This window comes from Heliangelus exortis, chromosome 6 (genome assembly GCF_036169615.1).
Source record: "Heliangelus exortis chromosome 6, bHelExo1.hap1, whole genome shotgun sequence".
Lineage (NCBI taxonomy): Eukaryota > Metazoa > Chordata > Aves > Apodiformes > Trochilidae > Heliangelus > Heliangelus exortis.
In genome coordinates this window covers 15,920,083-15,946,689 of record NC_092427.1, presented here as the reverse complement: position 1 = coordinate 15,946,689, position 26,607 = coordinate 15,920,083, and the positions used below count along the sequence as shown (strand labels likewise).

The 26,607-nt window shown below is 41.7% G+C and overlaps 1 protein-coding gene across 43 annotated transcripts in view; it reads right to left on the bottom strand.

Annotated features, from left to right (window-relative positions):
• Positions 1-162: 162 nt before the first annotated feature.
• MAP2 (microtubule associated protein 2) overlaps positions 163-26,607 on the bottom strand; it is a 223,989-nt gene continuing 197,544 nt past the window's right edge. For 19 of the 43 annotated variants that reach the window (XM_071746807.1, XM_071746812.1, XM_071746849.1 and 16 more), the window contains 6 exons: positions 25,399-25,552; positions 23,273-23,616; positions 7,212-7,304; positions 5,703-5,784; positions 5,075-5,187; positions 4,021-4,364 (listed from right to left, as the gene is read on the bottom strand). In XM_071746807.1, coding sequence (XP_071602908.1) covers positions 4,149-4,364; positions 5,075-5,187; positions 5,703-5,784; positions 7,212-7,304; positions 23,273-23,616; positions 25,399-25,552 — 1,002 coding nt within the window. In that variant the 3' untranslated portion in view covers positions 4,021-4,148. Of the gene's footprint in view, positions 4,365-5,074; positions 5,188-5,702; positions 5,785-7,211; positions 7,305-23,272; positions 23,617-25,398; positions 25,553-26,607 lie in introns of all 43 variants that reach the window. The other 24 variants (XM_071746829.1, XM_071746843.1, XM_071746822.1 and 21 more) reach the window with 6 other exon arrangements.

The following is a 26,607-nucleotide window of genomic DNA, read 5'->3' as shown; positions in this document are numbered from 1 at the left end:
CAGGCATTAGCTGAGACTTACCCTGCTCTGCCTTCTCTTGGCAGCCCTGCCTGTGCAGTACCAGCAGGTGCATGATGCTTTTTTTCCATGCAGGACAGCGATGTGCAGTGGTTGAATGTGGGAGAAAATGTATCACAAACAGTGGAATCTGACACAAGAAAATAGATGACAAGCGATTTTATTTTGCAAAACAATCACTATACAGCAACAAATACAACTGCAAATCGGATTGAAAAACATGAACTACCTACCACCAGCCATTCAAGAAATGCCTCTTTTATGGTAACAGGCTCTAGAATTATCAGAAAAAACAGGTTTGTAACAGCAGACTGTATTCTTTGACATCCCAGCATACAGCATGTTTATTTGTTGGCTTTTTCTCTTTGCTAAAGTTGAAGTGGCTTTTCATATGCTTGATTTTTCAAACTGTGTAACTAATTTACCTTCCTGCAGAGGGAATTGATAGAGTTGCAGAGAGAGTTGCTTTAGCAGTCTGACTAGTGAGTGAATTCCACACATACCTAGGCTAGAAATCTACCTGCACTGATTTTCATAGCAAACGTGATCTACTCTTCAAGGCATTTGCCTTTGAAGGGACATTTGTACTTGAGTTTCAAACAGTATTGTGGTCCAGCATGGAAAAAACTTTTGCTCACATGTGTTAGTCCACACAAGCTGCCTTTTGACTCCCTTTGGGTCACGTATATAGGCAAACTTAGATTTGCAAGCAATCATGATGAGAATACTACTGTACCTTAGCAGAGCATTGAATGGATAATACCATTTACTGCTGTACAGTGAAAATATACATAGCCCTTGTGGGCACATGATTTCCCTCATCAGTATAAGTTTTTCCTTTACTGCTGCTGGACAGAGGTTTGCTCAACTTTGATTTCTTACTGCTTGTGATTACATAGGAACAGGACCCCGTGGATGGGGTAGAAGCACTTTTTTCGTTTGTCTCTACAACTTGATGGATTATTAATTTGAGTCTCTCCCCTAGCTATCCAAACAAGGTTTCACCATTCCTTTTGTCTGGATTATCTCTGCTTTGTCACGGAGTTGGGTCTCAGGCACCCAACATACCTGCTGGCTCAACATGCCTGTGGAACAGAAACACAGAAGATGCAGTTTCCAGGAAGCTGGCTCTATCTTCCTCAGTGGGCGTTACATATTTACAAAACTGTTGGTTTTAAAACCAACACTCTTCTTGAGAAGTTTAATTATGAGCATTTTCAGTGAACATCTAGAGTCACGTAACATAACCTATTTGTTATTATTATTATTATTATTTAACAGCACAAAACTCTGTGATCTCTTTTCATCTAACTCCACAGCATTCTAGGATTCTCTCTATGGAAGGATGATCACGATTACAAAGGTCTTTGCTTGAATCAAGACAAGAAAGCTCATTTTAATGCATGAAATAAATGACCTGGTGTGTTTACAGCGCTCTAACTTTGTAATCCTAGGTGGATTCACTAAGCTTAATTTCTAGAGTATGTCAATTTTAAAAGCTGAATTAAGAAAACAAGTCACAGATTAGCACTCTTCTCACTAGCTGCTGTTCAGCGTCAGAGAAGCTGAGGTTCAGTAGTACCATAGACTTTCCCACATTGGCAAAAGGCATAAAAAAACCCCAACACTGCAAGGCTTATTTGTATTAACTGTTAATACAATCAGAAAAACATGTTTTTTTTTTTTTTTTCTTCTTTCTGTCATTTCTTCTGCAAAAAAGGGAAGAGACTTTTAGTGCACCTCACTTGACACTGTTTCCATGTGAATTCTTAAGATTACTCTAAGCAAAAGTATAACAAATACAAGGCAGAAATCAGAATCCTCCAGATGCACCTAGCATGGTTCTGAACTCACTGTCTTTTGCATAAAACAACTGACTTACAAACAGTATTAGGTACTTTATAGTGTGAAAAAGCTTTTTTCAGAGCTGAAATGTCATGTGTGAGGTGTTAAGAATTCATATTCAGTAAAATTTTGCAAGATGTAACTGTTTTGTCTTTGTACTGCTGTGACATCTTAGCCAAAATCCCCCTTTGGTCCACAGAATATTCACTGTCTAGTAACTGTGCATTTCCTACCTGAATTTAATGATGGGGAATTCTGTCCTATTAATTATTAGAATCCTTCTCCGCAGACAAAAAGTCTTTTCAAGTCAAACCCCAACGCACACACGCACACAAATTATGAAGGAAGAACAAATCAAAAGCTTTCAACACACAATGTTAACCTAATACATATATCAAGTATAGCTCAACTGACAGTGGAAAGCTAACAGATTTCAACAGGAAAAGATCAAAGAATCTGCAAGAATGTAAACTGGTCGTTTAATAATGTCTACTGTACATATAGTCTCAGCAGATTATTATCTGCTGATGAGTAATACTACCATATTACCTTCAGTGTCCATAGGATAGTGTCGGAGTTCTCACATGAAACTTTGTTAGATTGGCTGTTTATAGATCTCTGCCCTTTTTCTTTTATGCACACCTTTTCCTATACTTTTTATAGTCATTACAATCTGACTTTGCTCAGGTTTTAAGATGACCTATTTATTGGTAAATCACTATGGCAAGCCAGTCCAGGGAGCTCATTTAATTTAGTTGTGTATAATGTTTACAGGCATCTCTGGTATTTTTATCACTGTTATCTGAGTGCCTGAGTGTATAAGCAAGACATCACTGAAGGGAGTGGAAACAACATTTTAATTATTTTAATACTTTTTTCTGTATTTCAACTTTAGCAAAAGAAAAAATAAATAAATCTAACATTCACTGTTAATACAGGAGCTATTAAAAAAAAAAAAAAAAAAAAAAAAAAAAAAAAAGGAAAAAAAGTCAGAACCAAAAGATTGTGGATCTTTTAAAAAATCCAGAATCCAAACTCAGCCATCTTGGGAGACCCTTTAACAAACGCATGGACCCCACAAAAATCATACCTTTGTGAAGAAAGGAAGGGGAGGGGGGAAGGAATCCTTTTTCTAGCATCACAGAAGAGACTTGCATCTGGCACTAAAACAGGGTCACGGCTTTTAGTTGTTACAGAAAGCAACTTCATGCTAAAATTTTCATCTTTTTAAAATGTATTTTTATGAATAGGGAAAAAGAAAACCCTGCTAACATCTACTTTTACATACCTAAAATTGCAACACCAAAGGGTGCAAGAGACACAGATACTGTGAATAAAGTAGAATATTCAAGTATATGAGGAGGGCGTATCACAAATGGCCACAGAGAAATATATATATATATCTATAATACTGTATCAAACAGATGGAAAGGGTGTGAAACTGGTGGTGTGTACACAAATCTAGCCGCTTAACCAACTTTCTAATCAGACACAAGTCCACTGGGGTGGAAGTGCTTGCTTTCAACAGCTTTTATATTGTCACTTCCCCAAGCATGGTTCAAATGTTTTCCACTACTATTTTTAGTTATTAGTTAAATAATTTATTGGCTTTTCAGCTATACACTGACATAATTATCCAGGTCCAAAAAAATGTTAATAACTTAATTCAACTTTTGTTCTACTCATTTATACAAAATAACACATTTCTTTTTTAATTAAACTCGACTTTCTCGATATGCCCTTCCTTCTGGTAAGCAGACTGTTTATTTAACCTGTTATAACTTACAATGGGCAACTTTTAAAATTTGTTTCCCCATCTATCAACAGAACAGTGAACAACAGAACAGAGCAACTTGGGATATTAACAAGACTCTTCAGAAAGAGGTGGATGGCCTTCAGGCACATGAAAGGTAAAAATGCATTTTATCATAGTACGGTACTCCATGCAAGACAGAGCAGAGCAACAATAATTGTCCAATGTAACATACTGCAGTTGTATACCCATATAAAGCCAGTGTCTTCCTGTTGTAAATGGAAATCAGGCCAATTTCTGCATCTATTTAGGTTTTTTTTTCTGGGTTTTTTTGTTTGTTTTTTGTTTTTTTGGTTTTTTTGTTGTTTTGTGGTTTTTTTTCTTAACTGTATGGTAACTACAAGTCTTGGGATGTGACTTTGACTTAGTTTTAGACATGGTAAAGAATGAATGTAACACCTGCTCTGAGCCCATTTCTGCCAAGAGCTCATGCCTAAATATTATTACTTCATACAACATGAAATGAGCAAATTCATAAGCCCTGCTTAGCAAGGGCTGCCGTGACATCTTCAGCAAGGGTGGCGAGCTGGGGAGATTCAAGCAGGTTGATGCTTCCAGAGGATGAGACGTTGCTGAGTCTGCGTGGGGAAGCCACGCTGGACCTGCCTGGTGACTGTGTGATGATCTCAGCCCCGTGATCCACACGGGCCTTGGCGTGCTCTCTGAAGTTTAGCTTCTGGCTGTCAATCTGCTCCGGGAAAGCAAATCATTTAATGACTTTTATATATTTACCACATTATCTCCTTATAGATCATCATCTGGGTCTCGTTTTGTTTACTTTTAAGAACTCCTGCAAAGATTGAACCTTCTCCACTCCTTAGAATAACTGAAACTGAAGGTTTTTTTACCTTTATAATAGACCCTGGCTTACTGTGTCATATTCTCCTACTGATTGTTGCTGGTGAACGCCTTAATTAGCAGTACTGATTAGCAGTACTTAATTAGCAGTTCCTAGCTGTATGAATTTAACAGACATTTCATGGGCATTGTGATTTATTTCTGAAATCTGTTTTTCAAACTTTTGTGGAGTCATCTTACTTCCAAGGTGCCTTCCTCCTGTGTCACAAAGCAGTCCTGATCCTCTGGGATAACCAGGCTACAAATCTATTAGATCATACATATGCTGTTTAACAGCCCCAGACAAGGTTTATCTTTAGGGGTAAAGCCAGTGCACAAACTGTGGGACTTTTCACTGCAAGATTCACTCTCAGCTGAGCTGTGGATGTGAGATTGGTCATTCCAGTCTCCAAAGGGAGCACATGGTATATGAGGGTGATCAAAGGAGAAGAAACAGATGTTTCACGCTCCATTCAGAGCCATTATTGAATTCACAGCTCTAATGATTTCACTGGGCCAGGAGCACAGTGGTAGCCTTTTCTCTGACAGGTGTCCCCTTACCTTGACGTTACCACCGCCAGGTACATGGTGGGCATTTTCCAGTGAACCAACTTTAGCCTGAGCTTTTTCTTTGAAATCCAGTTTCACACTCTCAATTTTCACACGCCCGCCTCCTACACAGGGAAAGGATACACAGATGAAGAGGCTGTAACAGCTCAGGAGAAAGACTGAATGATGCACAGGGATGGACTCACGTTACTTCCCTTTTAGTTGAGATCTAATAGTTTTAGAGAAGTACAGAATACCATGCTGCATTTTCAGCAAAACATAGACTTCAACATATGTTCAAACTGGATGCACATGCTGCAGCCCTACTCATGTTCATGGAATTTAAGTGCATGTATTTTGCTGACTTCAATCTGCATTTCATAATCTTATCAAACTGACATTATGCTACAGCAGCATCCCTTCTGCATTAATTTTTTCCCAACTCTCTAGACTAGGTGGGGTCCCATACCTTTATGTCTTTATATATTTAGTTAACTAGAGTTAAGAATATTATTTTTATTACTGAAGTGTATTTATTTTCTTATGGACTATAGAAGAGAATGGGAGCGTCCATATTTCTCCTTCACATAACAGCATAAAGTCTTTGCTTTGTTTCACACCCCAGAAATTCCTACAATACCTGGCTTGTGGTGGATATTTTTGAGCGAGCCACACTTGGAAGTCACATGGCTCAAGTCGATCTTCTTGGTTACAATTTGTACCTGTCAAAAGCACACACACAGATTACAGGGATGAAAAGAATAAAACAAATAAAAAACCAAGCCCTGCAGGAGAAGAGCCTAAGCCTTTACAAACCACTGGAAAAGGAGAGATGGTTAGTAGAAAACAGACCATGCCACAAAGGAGGAAACACCCGGATTAATAGAGCAAGCTTCCTCACCACCTAAGGAAATAACAGAGCTGGGTTAAGCTTTACAATTAGAAAAACAAAGAGGAGGACAAAGCAGATCAGTTTGTAGGTTCTTTCAGAAATGTTTCTGAGTCTCCTCCTCCCAGGATGCTCCCAAGCCCTGTATGCAACAGGACCCATCCCATTTGCTTCTGCTCTTTCATGTGCATCCTAGCAACAACGAGTATTTTGGTGACTCTTTTTTTCCCTCTACCACCTGTTTCATATTTTTCTGCATCTAAATGCATTTCAGGTCAATCCACTATGGAGAGTCTGATAAATCTACAAATGTAACTCATGCAGCTGTACCTGAGCTGGCTGGTGTTCAGCCAGCCTGTTGGGTGATGCTCACCAGATAGCAGAGGCATCATTCTGCTCAGCCAGGCAGCAGCACATGCACCCTCCCTCCTGCTGCTCTGTGCTCAGCTGCTGGCTGCGTTGCCATGACTGCTCTCAGCCCAACTCAGCCTTACAGCAACACTCTGGCCTCGCTGCACTCCTAAAGGCAGCCCACAGTCATGGTCTGAAGAAGCTGCAGCCCCTTCAGGCCAGATCAGAGCTCCAGGATGACTGGAATGCTACTGGTTTGCTCACATCACCAGCCTGCAGAGGTGGCACAGGCACATGCCCACACTGTCAACTCCTCCATTTGAGGGGAGATCATTTCCTATCAGAGGGGTCAGAGCTGTCTTAAGCTCTTCCAGTGTGACTGCTAGAGCAAAACCATTAGCAACCTCAATTTGTTATATTGGAATAATGCTGTGGCATTAGCACTCAGCATGCTGGCTGTTCACACCTTCTTCTCTGAGCTTTATTTGTGCCCTTGTACTATTTTTCTTTTTCTTCCTCTCAGGCTAGCTGAGGACAGACTGATGCACTAGCAGATGCACAGATGTGAGCTGCAGTCTCTTTCTTTAAGTGACTTTCTTGAGCCACACCTGTGAAAGGCACTGATGCCTTTCAGCTCTCACTGGACTTCTACTGTCAGCACCCATGGGTGATTCTTCTTTTCTCATTTCCTTTTCCTGATCATGTTCTGGAAACACGTTGTGCTGTGTGGAGAAAGATGAGGAGGCCATCGCTGCATACACAGGGCTCACACAACTACCAGACCACACATGTGAAACAGCAGTGAGAAGGAAAGTAGTGCTAAGAGGAAGGGAGACAGAAGGGTGCTGGCTGTGCAAGGTGGGTCACCACAGTGGAGATACCTATTCACAGGGTGTCTGTACTACTTACATTTCCTCCCCCTGCAGAATGTTTGATGTTATCTCTGGAACCACACCGGGACTGAATATCGCTAAAATCGATCTTCTTGTTTAAAATCCTAACCTAAAAAGAATTGGAGGTAACTTACTATATACCATACACACACTGTACTGGGGTGCAGGACAAGGGAGCCAGGGTAATTTTGCCTCCTGCTGTGACTCCTTCTTCTAATACCAGGATTGAAATGTGAAAAAGTAAACCATGCCAATCTCTATCCTTAGTGTGTTTACACAGCATATGTAAATGTACTGTGCTGCTCTTTTTTCTGCCCCATGAAATGGTGGTGAAATACAAGGGGGAAAGTTCTAATGTTGGGAGATATGAGAGGTGGCTTTTCCCTGAAAAGCTCTAAGAAATCCTTGCTTGCTTGGACTGGACACAATCCTTGGACAGCCTGTCCTAGGCTCTCTTGAGTGATGGAAATAGGTTCAAGCTGCAACTGAAGAGGTTCAGATTGGATACTGGGAAAAATTTGTTCACCAAAGGAATGGTGAAGGATTGGAACAGGTTGCCCAGGGAGGTGATGGAATCACTATCTCTGGGGGTATTAAAAAAACTGGTGGACATAGAGCTTAAGGAAATGATTTTGTGGTTACCGTGGTGTAGGACTGACAGTTAGACTTGATTATGATGAAAGTCCTTTCCAACCATGATTATTCTGTGTTTCTATGGCCCGTGTTCCTGCTGAATTGGACACAAGAAGATGGAAACTCCCCTTCCCACTGATCAGCACTCCAGTCTTTGATACAGAAATCCTGGATCCAGAAAGCTGAGTAACAGGTTGAAATCCTGAGGTATTTCACCCCTCCTTCTGCCATACAGCCATAATAGCAGCTACATGCATGCACCAGACCTCAGAGTGTCCTGTGAAAGGACTGCATTAAACTTAAATCATAGCTCTCTCTCTAATGCTGTTAATAAAGGGCAATGCAGAAAACAACAGCTCCTGAAAGCCTACAGCTGCAATCACTGCTTCTTGATTTCTACTGCCAGCCATGAAGTTGGTTAGAACAACTTTCTGGTGCTAGCAGCACTGTCCTTCTTCCCTTTGCTCTTTGTTTCCAGTGGAACAGGGACAATGTGCAAGAACTCTCTCTTGATGGTCCCAGACTCCCTTGCAGATACCAGGAGCCCACATTTTTTCTGTGTTAACTAAGCCACAGGTGCACTGCAGGCATATGACAATGCTTGGAGGTGAATTCTGTGAAAGGCTGACCCATGCTTGACCCCCATCTTGATCTCCAAAGCAGTTCCTATACCTGGCAGAGCTCAGGTGAGCTGATTGTCCTCCTAGGAAATTATGTGCTGATGGAGGGCAGTTACCAATAGGAAGGGACAACTGGGTGCAGGGTACGCACCCTGAGTGACACCACTTCCAGACTACTTTCTGAGCAAGGGCAGGGGACTGTGCTCACCAGTATTAGGCTTTTCAGGTGTGTGAAAAGGCATTTCTGGCCAAGGCTGCACCTACCTTCTTTGTTCCCCAAACTTTTATTTACTCAAAGAGTGCTACCCACATAGCATATTCTTTCTCTGGGTTAAATATGAAGTCTTTATTAAAGTGTGATGTTGGATTTTATGTATCTCTACATCATTAGTACACAAGATGGATGCACATTCTTTCCTGCAGAGAAAGCCACAGAACTGTAGGCATCATCTATCCATTTTGCTACATGGCACTTATAGAGCCTTCACTGACATACTAATTAGCACAGTCCTGTTGGCTGCTGTTGTAGATAAACCTACAGTGAGTAACCAATATAGAGATAAAAGAGAGGGACAGATACACTGGGCACCTTACTACATCTTCTTACTACTCCAGGAAAATAAAGCAGCAGCAAACCAGCTAAAGGGGCGAGAGGGAGGAAAAAAAACCCTGTACCATTTGTGCTTTCTGGCTTCAGGTCCTCAAACTGCCCCAGGCCCCCTGATAAATCTGAGACAAATCAGTCCCTCTGTGCCTGACCTCTCCAAACTAGGAAAAGACTATTTGTCCCCTTGCAGGGCTATCAGATTTAGAAGTCCTTGGCTCCTGCAGTGGGGAGAATGTCACATCTAGATAATGAGTTGAACCCTCTGGCATTGAGCACCTGGAGCACACTCTTGCCTTAAGCCCAGTAAACTCCAAGAAGACATTTTCAGAAGGCCACACTTTGCAGCTAATGTGAAGAATTTCTTCACATCAAGCTGGTTCATGTGACCCCCTCATTATATATAATGTAACCACTACATCAAACCATTGATATTAAGTGTTCTCTCAGTTTAATATGTAAAGATCTGAGATGATGGCATGCTCAGCATGCTCAGCAATAGGGGTGATGATAGCACCAGAAAACTCCACAAGGTAGGTGACCTTCTGAAGGCAATCTTCAGCAGGCAAACTGACTTCTGTCTTTCTTTCTCCCATCTGCTTAGTCCATCCAAGTAAAACAATGTACACTGAAACATGAAAGCAAAAGCTTTTAGACTTTTATGCCTCTGCTTTTTCTCAATATACTCTTTGTTTAAAAATGTATCCCAGGACTATACAAGACAGGTGTCACATCAGTTATAGAAACACACATCAGATGTGCAGTCAGATCTGGCTCCCAGACAGCTTCAGGCCAGACACAACTAGGAAACCAGAAAGCCTTCTCCTTGCCTTTCTGAGCACATCTCCCAGCAATGGATCAGCAGCACCTCTCAGCAATGGCCATAGCTATGGCCGTGGTTACACATGCTCTGAAAATGCTGACTTAGGGTTCATGAAAAGACCTCAGTGCTGTGGAATGGGGGACTGTAGCTTAAGAATGGAGTCAAAGCAAGATGATAAGTTGAGAGGGTGCCTTTGATCAAGTGCCTAAAGGTTGACTTGTACCCAGAAGTTTACGAGTCTCATGGCCCATGGACCTGGATAGCTGATATACAAAGGACCACTCATCTCAATTATTCTCTCTGTCTCTCTGGGTGAAATGTGCTCCTGTGTAGAGAGGGGCCAGCAGGAGACCTGTGTTTATTATTTATGTCCTACGCTTGAGGGCTGAAGTGAGCTGGGTGATATGGACGTGTTCTTCTGGTTATCTGGCACAGACAGAAACTGCACTGATCCAGGTCTTCCTTGATGATCGGTTTCTCCCTTCCCCAGAATACATCAATAGTCCTGCACATATTCAAATACTAACTGCCCTCTCTTAATTAACTGTTCCACAAACTGATGGAGTCTTCCCTTCCCTTCCCTCTGCTTAATCCCTCCATCCTGTATTCTTCAGCAAGCCCTATACCCTCTTGCCAGCAGTATCTCCCAAGCTTTCTCCCAGCTCTGCCTGGCTGGGCAAATAGAAACCAATATACAACCACCCAGCTGTTTGTTGTCTCTGACTGTGGAGAAGGAGCTGAATTATCACTGCCTTTCCCCAAGCGGCAGTGTTTTGCTGAGTCTGGTTTGTATCAACACCCATCACCCAGATTGGCTGTCTATGTTTCTAACCACTGCTCCCTTGCCTTAAAATAGGCCAAAAAGTTGCCAATGAGTTGAGGAAGGCTAAAACTGCCAGCCAGATAGCATAAGTGCATAAACTTTGTTTCCTTTGAGAAACCATAATGTAAACATCACAGTACCAGAGGGGTACAGGAACTATTTAGGCTAAAGAGAAAGTTTGGCTTACAAACAAAGAATGTAAACTGACTGTGAATTACCTGAAGCCGGAATCTGGAGGGAAATTTGTAACTATCAGAGTAGGGAGACTCTGAAACTGCCTCCAAGAGAACAGAGCTATGAGAAGAAAATGGTGAACTTTTATGATGGCTCTTGATGAAAGGGATTTTTACATGATGCGGCTGCCTGTGGTAGAGACAGCCTGAACACCGTGACTCACCAGGATGCATCAGTGCTGCTGAACGTGTGTGTACATCTTGTGTGGGGGTGGAGGTGTGGTAGGGATGTACATATATGCACTTCTGTTGTGCTGCACATAAGAAAGATGAAGCCTACTCAGGCGCTCATTCAGGAAAGGGACCATTTTACTCTGTAGCAGAAAGTGGACTGCTTTGCATTCACACTCACTAGTGTGACTACATCCCAACAAGACAGGCTCCCTCATAACCCCTGCACTGACCTGCCAGTCTAAAATGTGTGCATTCTCTTCTGATCTGATGCTTTACCCAGTTATGCTAGGAAGGGCCTAGAAGTGAGGTTTTTGCTCAGGACTAAACTGCATTCCTCAGCATTTGTCATATCTGTCCGAATTTGAACCAGAAATTAAGCTTTACAGACAATGCTGGGTTTATTCCAAAAAAAACCCCACATTGCCCAAGGATAAAAATGGCTTCTGCACGAAGCTCTGGAAGTCTTATGGACCTTACCTCTGTTCTGTCCTCTGCTGACTCCCCAGCAGCGGTCCAGAAGTGAAGTCCAGGGCAGACTGTGTGCCAACAAACACACAACAGAACCTCAGTGACTCACACTACTTTCAGGTACTCCCCAGCAGGAGTCAGACACTGTGTTCCAACACCTTCTGTGCTGTTTGAATGTTGTCTGTCAAAGCATCAAGACATGCAGGGCATTTATGGGGAGCCTGCTAGGAAACCAAGTGTTGATGGTATTTTTCTCAGTGTTCATTTAGATGAGGCATATATTGATCTGCACTCAGCAGGATAAACTCTAACTCCTTTTCTACATGTAGTGGTCTGACTGGCAATTTAAACACAAAGGGGATCTGGTCTGAGGGTGCCACCAAGACTAGGTCAGAGGAGATGTTTTAGGTTACATAGGCTAACATGAGGAGAAGTGACAGGCTGGCAATACCTGTGCATGCCCCAGTTAGAAATTTGCCACCCTAAGGCTGTTCACAGAAAATGAATTTGCATTTCAAAGCCTCCATATACAATACAGTCCCCTCCAGTCTGGAAACCTGGAGCAGACTCTCCTCTGTCAGTACTGCACCACTCTGTTCAAGATGAGCAAAGATTTGTAGAAACACTGAGTGGAAGGCAAAGGAATGTAAGAGAGAATTTATTTCAGTTCTGTCTCACTGCTAAAAACAGCATCAGTGACTGAAAAGTGCTTATGAAAGAGAAAGAATTATGTTCCACTGCTGCCCAGAATCACTTAGTTCAGCTGCTTGTCAGAAGAGGGGAAGCCCCTAACTTATCTGCATCTGGGCAAGGAAATCATAAACAGCTTCCCTCCTGTGGCTTACTACCCTGGGACACACCAGAACAAAGACACTCAAAGAACAAAAAATGTGATGCTGATAAAATTACAGGCTATGAATATATTTTCATAAATCTGATGACTTTTATGTTCTCCCTACTTAGCAGTTATGGAGTCTGAAAGCTCTACCACAAACATGATGCCTAAAGCACTTAAAAATACTCTAGCTTGGCTGCACTTGCCATTTAAACATGCTGTGTGGCTCTGATACTGGGAAAAGCTCCCAGACTGTTAACAACATATCAAAGAGGGCAGGTTCTTGGTATTTACAACAGCATCACAGTGATTTGACAGAGCTGCATCCCAGGAACTAGACATTATTTTGGTGTTTGGTCTCCTGGTTAACACAGGGAATGAGTGAGACAAGAATTGCTCTTGCACAGCAAGCAAGGCTAAGCTTAAAACCTAATTAGAACTAGGAGGCAGTTCTAAGTGCTTCCAAATCTACATGCTGCCAAGGACAGATGGATAATACAATTTTCATGCTCCTGGCAGAGGCTACAGATAGAGGAAAGGGAGGGGGAAGTGCATGATTTGGCCTAGCAAAGCCCTTGAAGACTCAGGCTTTCCAGATCTATATACAGAGCTTCCCATCTTCTTCAGGCTTTGCATTCCTGAAACTATGGGATGCACACACTGGTGGAGCTGCCAGCCTACAAGCTTGTGAGATTCAAAATAAAAGGCTCAGTGGACATAGCATGGACAAAATAATGTGCCCTCCTCATCATGTTCTTAGCAAAGAGCGAACAAGAGAAGTTAATTTCTGCCTTTTAAAAATGTACCCAGGGACAGACACTGAGCATGCAATATTTCAGACTGAGCATATAACCTGTGAAACAATCACAAAAACTGAACACAGGTTTCCATGGGAAGTATCAGTAAAATAGATGTCTTGCCATCAGCCATGTCTTTTAAACTTGCATAGTACAACAGCGGCAGATTTGCAAGCTTCTTGCTAGCTATTTGCAAATAGCAAATTCCTCTAATTAATAAGATGGCCACACTGAACTAGACATGCCCCTATCAGTAAAGAAAGAAAGACCCACAGAGAAGCACTGAGAGGTTTTGCATAATTGTTCTGGGAAATACGAAGTGAAAGGACCACTTCCCTTGCCACGAAGTTTATGGTCAAGAGACAACAGCTGAATTTAACAGCTCAAGGAAGCACAAGATCCATGTCAGATGAACTGTAACATGTTGTATAATTGCACTCCTCACTAAATCTGGGGAGTTGGTAAAAATGGCAAAACACATTGAAGGAGACTCATGCACACCAAATAAAAAGGATCCTAGGAGTTCAATTAATTAAACTAAGATGAGAGATCCTTGTTTTAGTACTCTCTTCAACCAAAAACCAACCGGATTTTTGCTAAACCACAAAGCTTGATACTTAAATGTTAGAGGCAGCAGTCCCTGCTAATGGGAAGATTACCAATATCTTCAAACATCAAGTGTTAAGCATCAAGTATCCCAGTTTGCAAATCAGTCTCTTTAAGAATGGATTAGTTTTGATTCATTCTGTCTGAATTTTTTTACCACAGCAAAATGGAGAATATCAGGTTGCTCAGTTCATATCCAAAAAAATATCTTCTTCTTATCTCTTCATGCAACCTGGCTTTCCCAAAGCTCAGTATGCCCCTTAGCATCTCTTTTTATTGTTCAAATCCAAATTTCCAAGATAAAATCCAAGGTTTTCATTCTGTTCTCTCCCTCCCTATCTAGCAAAATAAAACTCTTTTTCCTCAACTTTCTGTGAAGACATAACATTATTATATGACTATAGATCTCTGATTCAGATTATTTACTGCCTGAATATTTTGCCAAAAAAAACAACCCTACCCATTATTGCTGAAGTCTAGACTACTTACAGCTCAGCTCAGCTAAAAATTCCTCCTCTGCTGGACTTGCTACTGGGGTGACTGAGACTTCCACAGGAAAATATGTCCTGATAACTTCAATCTACTCCAGGAAAAAATACAGCTTCTCCCCTTGCTGTCAACAAGAGACCAACATCTTATGGTCTGACACAGACAGGATTTGTCTCTTCCAACATTAGCCAGCTAAGAGCTGGAACTGGTTGCTTAAGGTGCCACTGTAGTCAGTGGAAAGATAATGAATCCATCCTCTGAAAGTGATAATTTCAACTCCAGCTAGACAGATCAAACACACTTCAGCTGATTGGCAGAAATCAGTGCATTCCTGCTAACTGCTAAAAGAGGCAGGAGCATTGGCTTTGGGTTCCTGGTGTCACTGCAAGTTCTTTCCCTGGATAGAGCCCCATCAAACCCTCCTGATCGTAGTTCATGGTTTGTCCACATTTTACAGATGCACAGCAGTGATGTTACTGTCCCAACCACATAGAAAGTGAGCGTCAGATCCAGGTGGAAAGTCCCAATTCCTTACTCAATTCTACCAACCAAATGCATTTTCTCAAATAAGAGAAGATCATTCTGTGATCTTCTAGAGCCTGTCAGTGAGATGATCATTTTTCTAAAATGTGAGTCAGGGAGAAGATCTCATTTTTTATCCACAATTCAAGGTTTAACTGTACAGATGGCACTTGGGCAAGCCTTCCACAATATAAGTGCAGTCTGAGCACAGGAGCTGCAAGATGTTATTTCTGTACAATCTGCAATGATCAGCCAATAAAAAAATACTATATTTCAAATCCTTAAATATTATGGGCTTGGGCTGTGACAGACTGAAGATCACAAAATCAGTTAATAATGGATTTTTCATGGTTGGGATAGACCTCTAAGATCACTGTGTCCAACCATCACACACACTCCTCCCAAAAACAAGAAGAATTTTTAAAAAATCACCATCTCACTAGAGCATGTCCTGCACCCATCTACATGGATTTTGAATACCTCCAGGGACCCAGGGAGGTGCCTGACTAACGATGTGCCTGCAATTCCTTATTTCTCTTTGCATTTGTAGCTCTGTAATTAATAAGGGATGAATTAGTTCTAATTTCTAGTCTAGAACAAATCCCTTCAAATGTCTTGCAAATCCACAAAACCAGGAATGTATAAAAGGAAACAAAAGCAGGCAGAGATGAATTTATCTTCCAGTTGTAAACTGTTGACTTGGTAAATGCACAAACTTAACTTTATTGAATGTAGCTAACACAGTGGAAACAACTGCCTTGCAGTCTCTCATTAACCAAGTATTTTCCTGTGGAAAACCACCATAAGAACAATCGGAGCTATGTGAGATAGAAGTGCATAAATGTGCAAGGAATGGAGTGGTGTGACCAGTACACACCCTGGGAATAACTCGAGGAGTTTGGCTCCTGGAGAAGGTTACGAGCTGGTAAGAGCTGCAAGCTGTGGAAACGGTTAGATAAGATTTTATGTTAGAACAAAACACTTTGAGTATGCAACAAACTATAAATCAATCAGTAGATATCGGGTGTCTAAATGTGTAGCGACCCACTTTCTTTTTTTGATTTTGGATTCTGCATGAACACAATAAAGGATTCTGATTAAGCACAGCAGAGTCTGTGCCTTCATGCCCTCTGACAAATGGTGCACCGCCTGAGGAAAGGGGATTCCCAACGAACAGGAGGGCACCCTCAGGAGCTGCACAGGAGTAGAAGTACTGACTCCTCCATCCTGAGGAAAAAGGTAAGGGAGGGCCGCGGCCAGGAAAGTTAAAGATGGGTCAATCAGCTACCCAAAGTTTTGCTGCCTATAGCCAGAGAACAGGAGTTCAAAATAAATCCCCCAAACTGACTTTAATATTATTGTGGATACGGCGTAACTGCCCTTGGTATCCAGATTCAGGCACTTACGAAGTGTCAGACTGGGACAAAGTCAGTGATGCACTGATGGAGGCGCGGGTCGCTGCTCAAGATTTCTCACCTGATCACCTGATAACATGGCGAATGCTAATTAGCACTTTATGAACATTATATTCCCGCCCGCCAATGTTATCTGATTCGTGTCCTGCTGCTCGAGAAGAACGAAGAAAAGAAGGAAAAAAAGATGTCATTTGCTACAGAGCTGATAACAGCCACGGCTAAGCCACTTTTTCATGACACGGCAGCACAGATCAGTTTTGCTGATACACCTGCTGCTAGTGATGCTTTGTTAACTCACTCTAAAACTTTGCATCGAAACTTTGCAATGGAGGACTTTGATTCTTCAAGGGATGAGGATCCTTCTGATCCAGGGGAAAGAGATCCTGAAAAGGACTGGATTTATATCCCACTCTCACCCCTTTAAAATTTGCCGCTGCCCCTTAGAGAGCTGCTGCTGTCACTGTGACCACAAAAGACATTTTAACAGCATCCCGCAGGAAGAGCGGTGGGAGGGGGGGGCTCCGAAAGGGAATTTGTGCTTTCAGCCCTGATGCCTACAGCGCCGGTCACGCCTGTACCATCCACGTTTGGGGATAATTCGGATCCTTGGAGTCCCTTTCGGTACCTCCTTCCTATGACACAGTAAAACTTTCACATGAATTAGGCACGCCTGTGACTTCTCGACTGAAAATTTACAACAGCCGATATAATTACTGACAAAGACGAACAAGGGAAAATTAGGACTGAGTTGCTGCTGCACGTCATGAATGGCCAAACTTTACCCGTGCAGTACTGGGAAGGGGAACAGAATGATGACAATGGGCAGCTTGTTCATACTAGAATCCCAGAATATCACTCTGCATCTTACGATCTTTTGTGTGAGTTAAAGAGAATGGGTGTAGAATCGGGCTGACAGTCTCCGCATACAGAAAATTTACTAGAAGCGATACAGGAAGCATATTCAATGGTTCCGCATGATTGGAAGGTTATTATGAAACTTATCCAGTCGACTAGTCAATATTCTCTCTGGTATACTGAGTTTAAAGATTTGTGTATTGCTTATGTGACTAGGGGTACAGAGCAGATTAATCCCAAACAATGATTGGGGAAGGACAATTCGCCAATCCGGATTTGCAAGCCCGTTTTCAAAAGCCGATCCTTGAAGTGGTGGCTAGATTAGCAGCAAAAGCCTCAAAAAAGATTCCTGATCTGAAAAAAATTTACCAAGCCATATAGCGTTATTAGGCAGGCTAATGATGCAGGCTACATTGAATTTATAGATAGACTACAAAGGGCTGTGAAGTGACAAGTTGATCTTCCTGATGCCACAGAAGCATTGCTGAAACAGCTGGCTGTAGAGAATGCTAATGATGTCTGTAAAAGAATCTTAGGAACGCTACGATCTACCAACAAGCAACCAGCACTGCTGGATCATATTAAAGCCTGCACGTATGTTGGTTCAGATCCGTACCGTGCAGAAATGCAGGCAGAATTGTTGACATGAGCTTTAGCACAGCAATTGGCTGTTAACAAGGTGCAAATCAGATGCTTTAATTGTGGTGCTGAAAGGCATAAGGTATGAAATTGCCCAAAGTTAGCAGCACAGGAGCTGCCGCCACCTCCTGGGGCCTCTGGGGGTGGGGGGATCAGCAGCCTCTCGCTCGCTCTCTTCTCCTCCCCACCACCTCCCCCAGCCCCGACAGACCCAGCCGAGCCAGGGAGAGGGTTTTATTGTGTGTGAGACCCTTCCTTCCTCAGCGCTCTTTCTTTTTAACCCCTCCTCCTCCCCTCCTGCTTTCCCCATGCTGCTCTCCCCCCTAACTGTGCTGGTCGGCTGTTTCTTTACTATTTATTTACATTAAGATGACTGTAAACATTTTGCATTTTCAATTCCTTCTGTAAACTGTCAGGCTCCTGTGGAGAGGTATGAATGGATAGTACTATTTCAGGGTATGAAAAGCAGTCCTACAATCTGTCAATATGTAGTACACTCAGCACTGATACCAGTTCTCTGAGCTTATCCTAAAATTATGATCTCTCATTATACGGATGTATTATATGGATGACATTTTGCTTTGTGCAAGTGATGTAAGTCAAATTCAACAATTTTCACCATTACTTACCAAATGTTTGGAAAATTATGGCTTACAGATAGGCCCTGAAAAAATTCAATTGGAACTGGAAGTACCTAGGTTGGAAATTACCAGAAAATTGGGTTTCCCCACAAAAATTGACAATTGAAAAAAATATGCAAACTCTGAATGATTTGCAAAAATTATTGGGGACAATAAATTGCGTAAGACCTTGGACTGGTATTTCTACTGAGACACTATCCCCAGTGTTCAATTTATTAAAGGGTGATAGCACTCTTACATCGCCCAGGCAACTGAATCCTGAGGCATCTTGAGCATTACAACTTGTAATAAAATTAAGCAGTCTTTTGCACATTGTTATGATCCAGAGTTAGTTCTCAGAGGTTCTGTAATAAATGACATTTTCCAGCCATTTGGCATACTAGGGCAATGGGATGGCAAGAACTTCTGGATTCTAGAATGGTACTTTTTATCACGTGATTCTGCTGAGACAGTATGGTCCAGATTTGAAAATTGTGGTTACATGCTAGAAATATTTTTGCACTAGTTCATGTGCCTATCACAAAAAAGGATTTGATAGTGCTATTCAAATGTGTCTTTTCAAATTGCAGAATCAGACCCAGCAACAGCTCAGACTGCACTTTTTTGTTAAGCCATCTCCACTACCTTTTAGTCCACTCTTCATCAACCAGTGCAACAATAGCCTATGATCTAGACCTTCAGATTAATTTTGGGTCTGTCATCAGTGTTCATAACATTGTGCAAAGACACATGAAACAGGAGGAAGAGGGGTTATAAGATGCTGTCTCAAAGGGAACTTGAATACCCTTTTGACCTGTAGTTCTCCCAGAAGGTGCTCAGCTCTGGGGGGCCACCAGACCTATCAAGCTTTGAGATGTCTCATCCTTCTCTGTGCTGGTCTCCTTTATAATTTAATGCAAATGCCTACTATCCTTGCCATCATTTTTGTGGTTTCTGGAGAGGTTCTACTGAACAGTTGTGTCACCAGTGTATTCAGACTTTCTGATCTATTACTACATGCATTTTATTATTTACATTGTAGAGAGGAGGGTGAGGTTCTCAATCTTCAAAAAAACCTTCAAAGAACACTTCATTCATCACCATGGTTTAGGTATGTCATTTTTCTGTGTGCCATCTTACTTCTTACAAGGTGCCTGGCTGTTACAGTAGTCTGTGATATTTTAAACCCTATGTGTGGCATTCTAGTCTGTACAGCTCCATTCACTTTGATGAAGCTGTGCTGATTCACATCCACTGAAGTTCTCAGCCATGGCTGAGAACTTGATGTATATATTTTAAGATTAAATTAAAAAGAAGTCTTGGTTGGCATTATCCTTTGTTTGCTGGCCTGTGATCCTTTATAAGTGCTCTGCCTTGTCAGTAATGAAAAGATTCAATCAGTGCCCTTTTGTACTCTGATACGATACAAACCATGTCTATAGCAAGAATTTCAAGGAGAAAAAAAATGCAAACAGAAAAGAAAAAAAACATTCTTGGCACAAGAAACAGATTTCTGATCCCTTCCCCCAGTCCCCCCCATGTTTCTCGTGGGCTGTCTGAAAAATAACAGATGCAAATGGGTTACTTTTAAAAGCACAGCATTTCCTCCACAGCTGATGCAGTGTGAAAATCCATCTGAAGCCCAGCAGACATACCCATGGGCAAGTCTCTGAGCTTTGCCAAGAATGCTACATTTCACCACACTCATCTATAAAGAGAAAACCAGACGACCACCTACTGGCTGCATCACAGAACAGAGAAGCCCTCATTTCTCCAGACTGCAGAATACAAATTAAACACATCTTAAGCCATCTACTCCTAGTAGGAGCTTAACACAGTGCAAAGTTAGCTGGCTTCTTCCCCTAGAATCATGCTTTTTTGCTTATGTTTGTTTTTTTCTTTTCTGCCTTGTCAACTGCAGCAATTTATCTCCTTTTTCTTTGTTACTGTGGCTGGCACGTTAGAGCTGAAGTAAAATCATTCTGCTATCTGATGAGCTTTTGATGAAATTCAAGGTTGAAGCACTGAATTTCTTAATTTATTTGGCATCCAGACATCCCCTGCTTCTTCATTTCTACACCTCAGCCTCTGGCAGTTTCAGACTATGTTTTCTCTAGGACAGCTGTAAGCTAAGAAAGGGCCTTGTGCTGGGTTCAGATATGCCTCTGGTAAAAGAATAGTCTGTCTCTAAATGACACTTTTGGGCTTCATACCTGTATTCAGTGATCTGAATGTCATGTTTACGTATTTAGCTTGCCCAGATATATGCTTGCTTTTCATCTGCATGTTTTTCCTATTGTTATTGCTGTCAGTGCTTCCACTTCAGGCTATAAAACTTCTGTTTGTTTCATGTATGATCACTAAAAGCAGATAGAAGATAACAGCTCATTTCAGCCTGGGCAATATTTGCCACCAAACATCAAAGGGGTGAGCAGACACAAGGAAAGGAAATCAGCTTTCATGTGTTCCTCTCACAGACCCTATAAAATTAAAGGGCAGCAATTTGACAAGAATCAGCCCTAAAACCTCTTGTGTGGACAGAGCAACTATGGTATAAAGGAGACACAGAAGGAAAAATTCATTGAATCTCTCCTTGTCCAACCCACAGCTCACTGGCCACATACCACTGGAAATTAAAAACACTCCAGTGAAGTCCAGCCCACAGATTTCCCCTGTTACCCCCAAAGGAGCACAGTGCCAACTGCAGTGCCCTTCTTCACTGCCCAGCAAACACACTTGTGCAACTCTGTAGGACTGCTAAGGAGATGTAGCTGTCTAGGAGTGGTATTTACCAAGAAATACAACCTGCTGTGGTTGGTCTGGTACAGCTGTCACAGTCCACAGGAGAATAGTAACAGGGCAGAAGAGAAGAGTCTAACATGGTGCTGGTTTGAGCCCTGTGTCCACCAGTTGGCCTAGATATGAGGAATGCTAATCCAGATCACAGTCTGAACTTTGGTTCTGAGCCTCCTGGAGCTCCTGCCCACCCTGGCCATCTACTACACAATATGTCAAATGGGAGCTGGGCTCCCATACGAAATAATTACTCAGACATTTGTCAAAATAAAGGCAGAAGAGCCTTAGAGGTATTATCTTCCTGACTTTGAGTAAATGGCTAATGTCCAAATCCTGGAAAGCACTCAATGTGTTAATTGATTAATACACAATGTGTTAATTAATGTGTTAAACAACATTAACACCTAAGAGATAACTTACTGTTTAATATATGAGCCTTTTTTTTTTTTTCCCCTTTAGAAGACCTGCAGTAGGCATAGGGTTGCAATGTTAAGTTTTGCTTCAATTTATTTTTACTTTTTTTTCTGGGACATTAGGCAAACCTTGATGTTCCTCTATGTTCCACTATGTGTTCCAAAAGTCATGTATATAGGAAATAACTGATGTGGAAATGCTGTAAAACCCAGCTTTCTGGAATATCTTGTTTTCAGGACAGCTGCATGGGGGAGCATGTTATTTACTCTGATGCAAATTTACCCTGACCTTGGAGCAAATCTTTCAGAAATCCCACAGACTGCCACTGCTGTAACTCAGGGAACTAAAAGGGACCTGGTGGCAGGAGTGTTTTTGTTGTGAGGTTGTGTTCAGAATCCATATGAAACAAACTGGTACTTTTTACAAAAAATAAATCAAGGTAATTGTTTACACCCACAGGACTGAGTTATCCATATTCTTAGCATAAATGTTGGTAAGCTATATTCCTTTTTCTTATTCAGCTCTTTGTTTCTAAATAGGATTTCTTTAAGGTTACACATGGTTTTATAACTCTATAAACATTCATAACATTGACCACTTCATCCTGTAAGCTTAGATCAAAAGTTCCTCCAATTAGAAAGACAAACAAATTGCCTGGACATAATTTTGCATTTCAACGCCATCTGTGTTAGCATTTCCACATTGCCCAAAAATGACAGAAGCCTATTCCAGCTCTGGCTATAACTCTGCTTGGGAGAACATCAAGCAGAGACTCTTCAGAGGAAGATATAAACACTATACCCCAGGAAGACTAATCATATTTCCTATCTAATCTTTCCTCAGTCTCCAAAAGCTTCTGCTTAGCTTGAAAGCCAACCTGGCTACTGTCCTTTCCAAGGTTTGGTAAGTTCTGTCTGTAATAACAGGGGATTTTGTGCCTCACACACATGTTCAGTCTTTAGTTGAAAGCAATCTTCATGACAATGTGCTTCACTGCTAACTCTGCAAGGTATGAAACTACTCTGTTTTTCAGCTTTCAGCTGCATCAACCTGTTCTTGAATTTTAGTTCTTTCAGGTGCAGAGAACAGAAAATCCTGATTTACCATATTACACATTCATCCTTTCTTATTTTATATACATTCTCCAGTTTATATAACTTAAGTTCTGTTCCTGCTTATTCAAACCCTGCAGCAAGAAAACCAGTTAAGTCTAATACCTGTCCCCTCCCATCATCTTTAACTCGGGGTGGGTTTACCAGGTTGGATACTGCAGCCCTCATTAACATCCCCCAACACGATTCAGATGTCACATAAAATGACACAAGAAAAGGTCATTGTGTTACACAATCCTGCTAACATTTATCTAGGCTGGATTTGAACATGCTTAAATTAAAACAAACCTCAATCATTTGCTGGTATTGATGACGACTAAGTAAACAGCAACTGCTGAGACTCAGGCTGAGACATGCATGTAATGCTTGATATTTTTCAGCTGATCTCAGTGATGCACTGTTAGCTTTCAGGTGATAAAATATTTTTCTGAAGATTGTCCTGGCCCCTGCTATTAACACCATATAAACAACCAATGTATATATACAATAGAAGCAGCATTTGCAAGGCAACTCAAAATGGGTCCCATCCCATACCTATCCCAAAGGTGCATGTGTTAGACTAAATCTCATATGGATAACATAAAGAGTGGAATCCTTACCTGCCCTCCTTTAGGCTGGTATTTGATGTTATCAGTTGATCCAATTTTGGACCTGACATTCTTGAGGTCAGGTAGAGGCTGATTAATAACTCGTAGCTGTTTTGGGGTGGCTGGAGATTTAGGAGGAGTGCGAATTATGGCAACTTTTTTCTCAGTTGGTACCAGTATGGCAGATTTGGGGGTTCCAGGAGTGTGAGGGGTTCTGGAGTAGCTGGGTGTCCCTGGAGTGCCTGGGGTACGGGAGGCATAGCTTGGGGGTGTCCCTGGAGTGATGGCAGTGGAGCCAGGTGTAGTAGGAGTAGAAGTTCCACTTTTTCCTGTTCTGCTACGAATTGGCTCTGATCCTACATGCAAGAAATAAACCACAGAGTTAGTCCCACAGAAATACAGCTCTTTTTCCCTCTGTACTTCCCAAGACTGCCTTGCTGTGTGCCAAGGAAGATAAAGCTCTAAGATGGGTGTGCTAGTGCTGGGACAAGTGGATTTCTGCCTCTGTGTCCTACACTTTTCATCACCTTGCCAGAACTTACCTTGTCACATGTGGCTGAGCTGGTAAGCTGCCCACATGGTGAGTGAGCTCTGTGCTGTGTAACACACGTGTGCTTCCCACAACACCTATGCCTCCTGCAGAGCTCCCTGCACCAGCACAACACCACATCAATTTCATCTTGAGGAAAGGACTAGAAGAACCCTTGGAATCTAACATCTGGGACTTGATCTGACAATCTGACCCAGGCAGTAAGAATGCCATCAGCAGTTGCAATGGGTTAGGGCATTAAACTAGAGAGCAGGGAAAATTTTGATTGTAATCCTGAATGTAAAGGCTCTGAGTGCCTGGCTGCTGCTGCTCACATACCACTGCTGGCACTCTGGTGCCTGCAGCTGAATCCTGGGGTGAACATTCAGCTGGTGAACGAGTCATAGCTCAGCTACGTCTCTCACACTTTGTCACTATTTTTCATTAGTGCACTGAAAGGAAGCAATTACAGAAACATCCTTGATTAAAAGTCACGTTCTACATCTGCATGCAAGTTAAAAAGAAATCCATACTGTAACATTTTGTAGTGGACCCATTCAGTTTTTATGCCATTCCCAGTCCTTTACACTGAGCACAAGAATGAGATTAGCAGTGGCACTGTGCATTCTGCAGCCAGCTCTGCTAGAAACTCTCAAATGCAAAGGAATAGAAACTGAGGTATCTCCATATGCTGCTTGCAGCAAAACTTTGCTGAGAATACTCAGGAAGAGAAAGACCAAACCAAGCCCCAAAGCTTGGGAACCCCAATGCTGAACAGATACATGTGTTTCCACCTTGATAACGTTCAGGAGTTATAAATCCAGTGCATCTCCACAAAGCATTCAGTGGGACTAATAAAAGTCTTACTTAAACTATTTATTAATAATTGGGTTAATGTAATGGAGGTGGGACAAATCCAACACACTGCTGCCTCTCTAATCCAGGAGAAACTCTGCACAACTCATTGAGCATACTCCACTCTCACCTTCACTTTCCCTGAATAACTTCTTTCCAAACCAACACTAAACCAGAACCTTCACTATACTGACTGCAACAGAAAGGGAATGATTTTTTTCTTCTCAGCTCCCTGGCAGCTTTGATATATTTATTTTTCATTCCTCAGCCCTTCACCACATTGGCAAATGCTGATGGCCTCTCACTTCCAGTCAGCAGAACAGGCTGCTGTGGCTGCCAAGGGTCACTCTGCTTACAGAGGGTCACAGAATCACAGAATCACTGGAGTTGGATGTTCAGCCTTAGGGTTCCCAAGTTCAGATGTTACCCTCAGAGCATTAACCAACAATTTCAAAGGACTTTTTTTTTTTTTTTTTTTTTTTTGGTAGAATTTAATAATAACCTGATTACCTTAAGTTGTCTTAAAATGGGCTGAGATTCTCTCTGAAGAGACTACCAGAGGAATTCCTATTGGAATCTAGGGAGGTAAATGCTGATTCTGACACCTAGGCTTAATGCCTTAATTTAGCCCTCTGTGTAAAAAAAGTGGGGACTACTCTGTGTAAAAAAAGTGATGCTACGGCAATGTGAAAAATGTAAGAAGGATGGGAGACAATCACAGGAGTAGGAGAGGGTTAATATGCAGAGAACATACGGGTAGTCCTTCGTACTGAGGAGGAAAGGGAAGCTGTGAGGGAGAGGGAATTCTCCTCTCTGTCTCGGTCTCCTGATACACCTCTTCGAGGAGGAAGGATAGAAGAAGGTCTTGGTAGAGAGGAACGCTTTTCAGGACTCTTGCTTACTCCATCCTAATAGCAGCAAAATAAAAAAGAAAAGTTCAGTTTTCAAAACTCACATTCCAGGCTGCAATTTCTCTCAAAATATATACAGAGAGGTAAAGCTCATCCCAGAGGCCCAGTTCACTACTGACACAGGGCAGTGGGGGAACCCAGCCACCTCCCATGATCTGCTTAGCTTTCTGCTGCTTCCTTACCAAATCAAAACATCCAGCAGTCATCTTCTGAGCTACTTAATACAGATATTCCTGGATCTAAATATGGATGGATTCCACATTTGTTTCTCAACACAGAAAAATGTGTGTTTTTTTAGTGCAACTTGAAAGTAATAAAAAAATCTCTGGTTTGAAATTCTTTTATAATTCTTCAAAGTATCTGCAGTAGTAGCAACCAGAATACATGCCACACTAGGTGATGTGTGATTTTTGCATTTTCAAATACTAGCTTGTAATTTTTTTTTTTATGGAGGAAAATTCTTAGCTACAGTTTATTTTTTGAAGGCAGGACTATTAATTCTGGTGCTGCCTTCTATTTCCTTCCAGACTCATCTTTTTTACTTTTTGAACTCACCATATGCCTTATTTTTACCAGGGTTAGAGCAATGGACATGTATGTTAGAAAGGTTTTGAACTTATGGTATGGGCAGCCAAAGACAAATATGATGATGGTCCCAACAACTAAGAAACACACAAAGCAAAGGGTTACACAGAAAATGGAAGGCAACAGTGAAAACAATTTTTAAATGGGGACAATAATCAATTCAGCATGAAGAGGATATGAAACACAAATGAAATGTAAACATGGGGAAGCTAGAATGGACTGCCAAACATATCTGAATTTATACTGCACCTCCTTCAGCATGGCCCCCATGCACAGATCAAACTAGATTCCTAGAGCATTTGGCTTCTGCCCCAATTGCTGGTGGTTAGAAATGAACCCTATTACACCTGGGACTGGGAATGTATTTTGAGAATAACAACTGGTTGAAAACTATATTTTTTAAACTCAGAAGGCAAATTAGTACTTCTGTTCTTTAACACTCACCCACATACAAATGGATATGACTT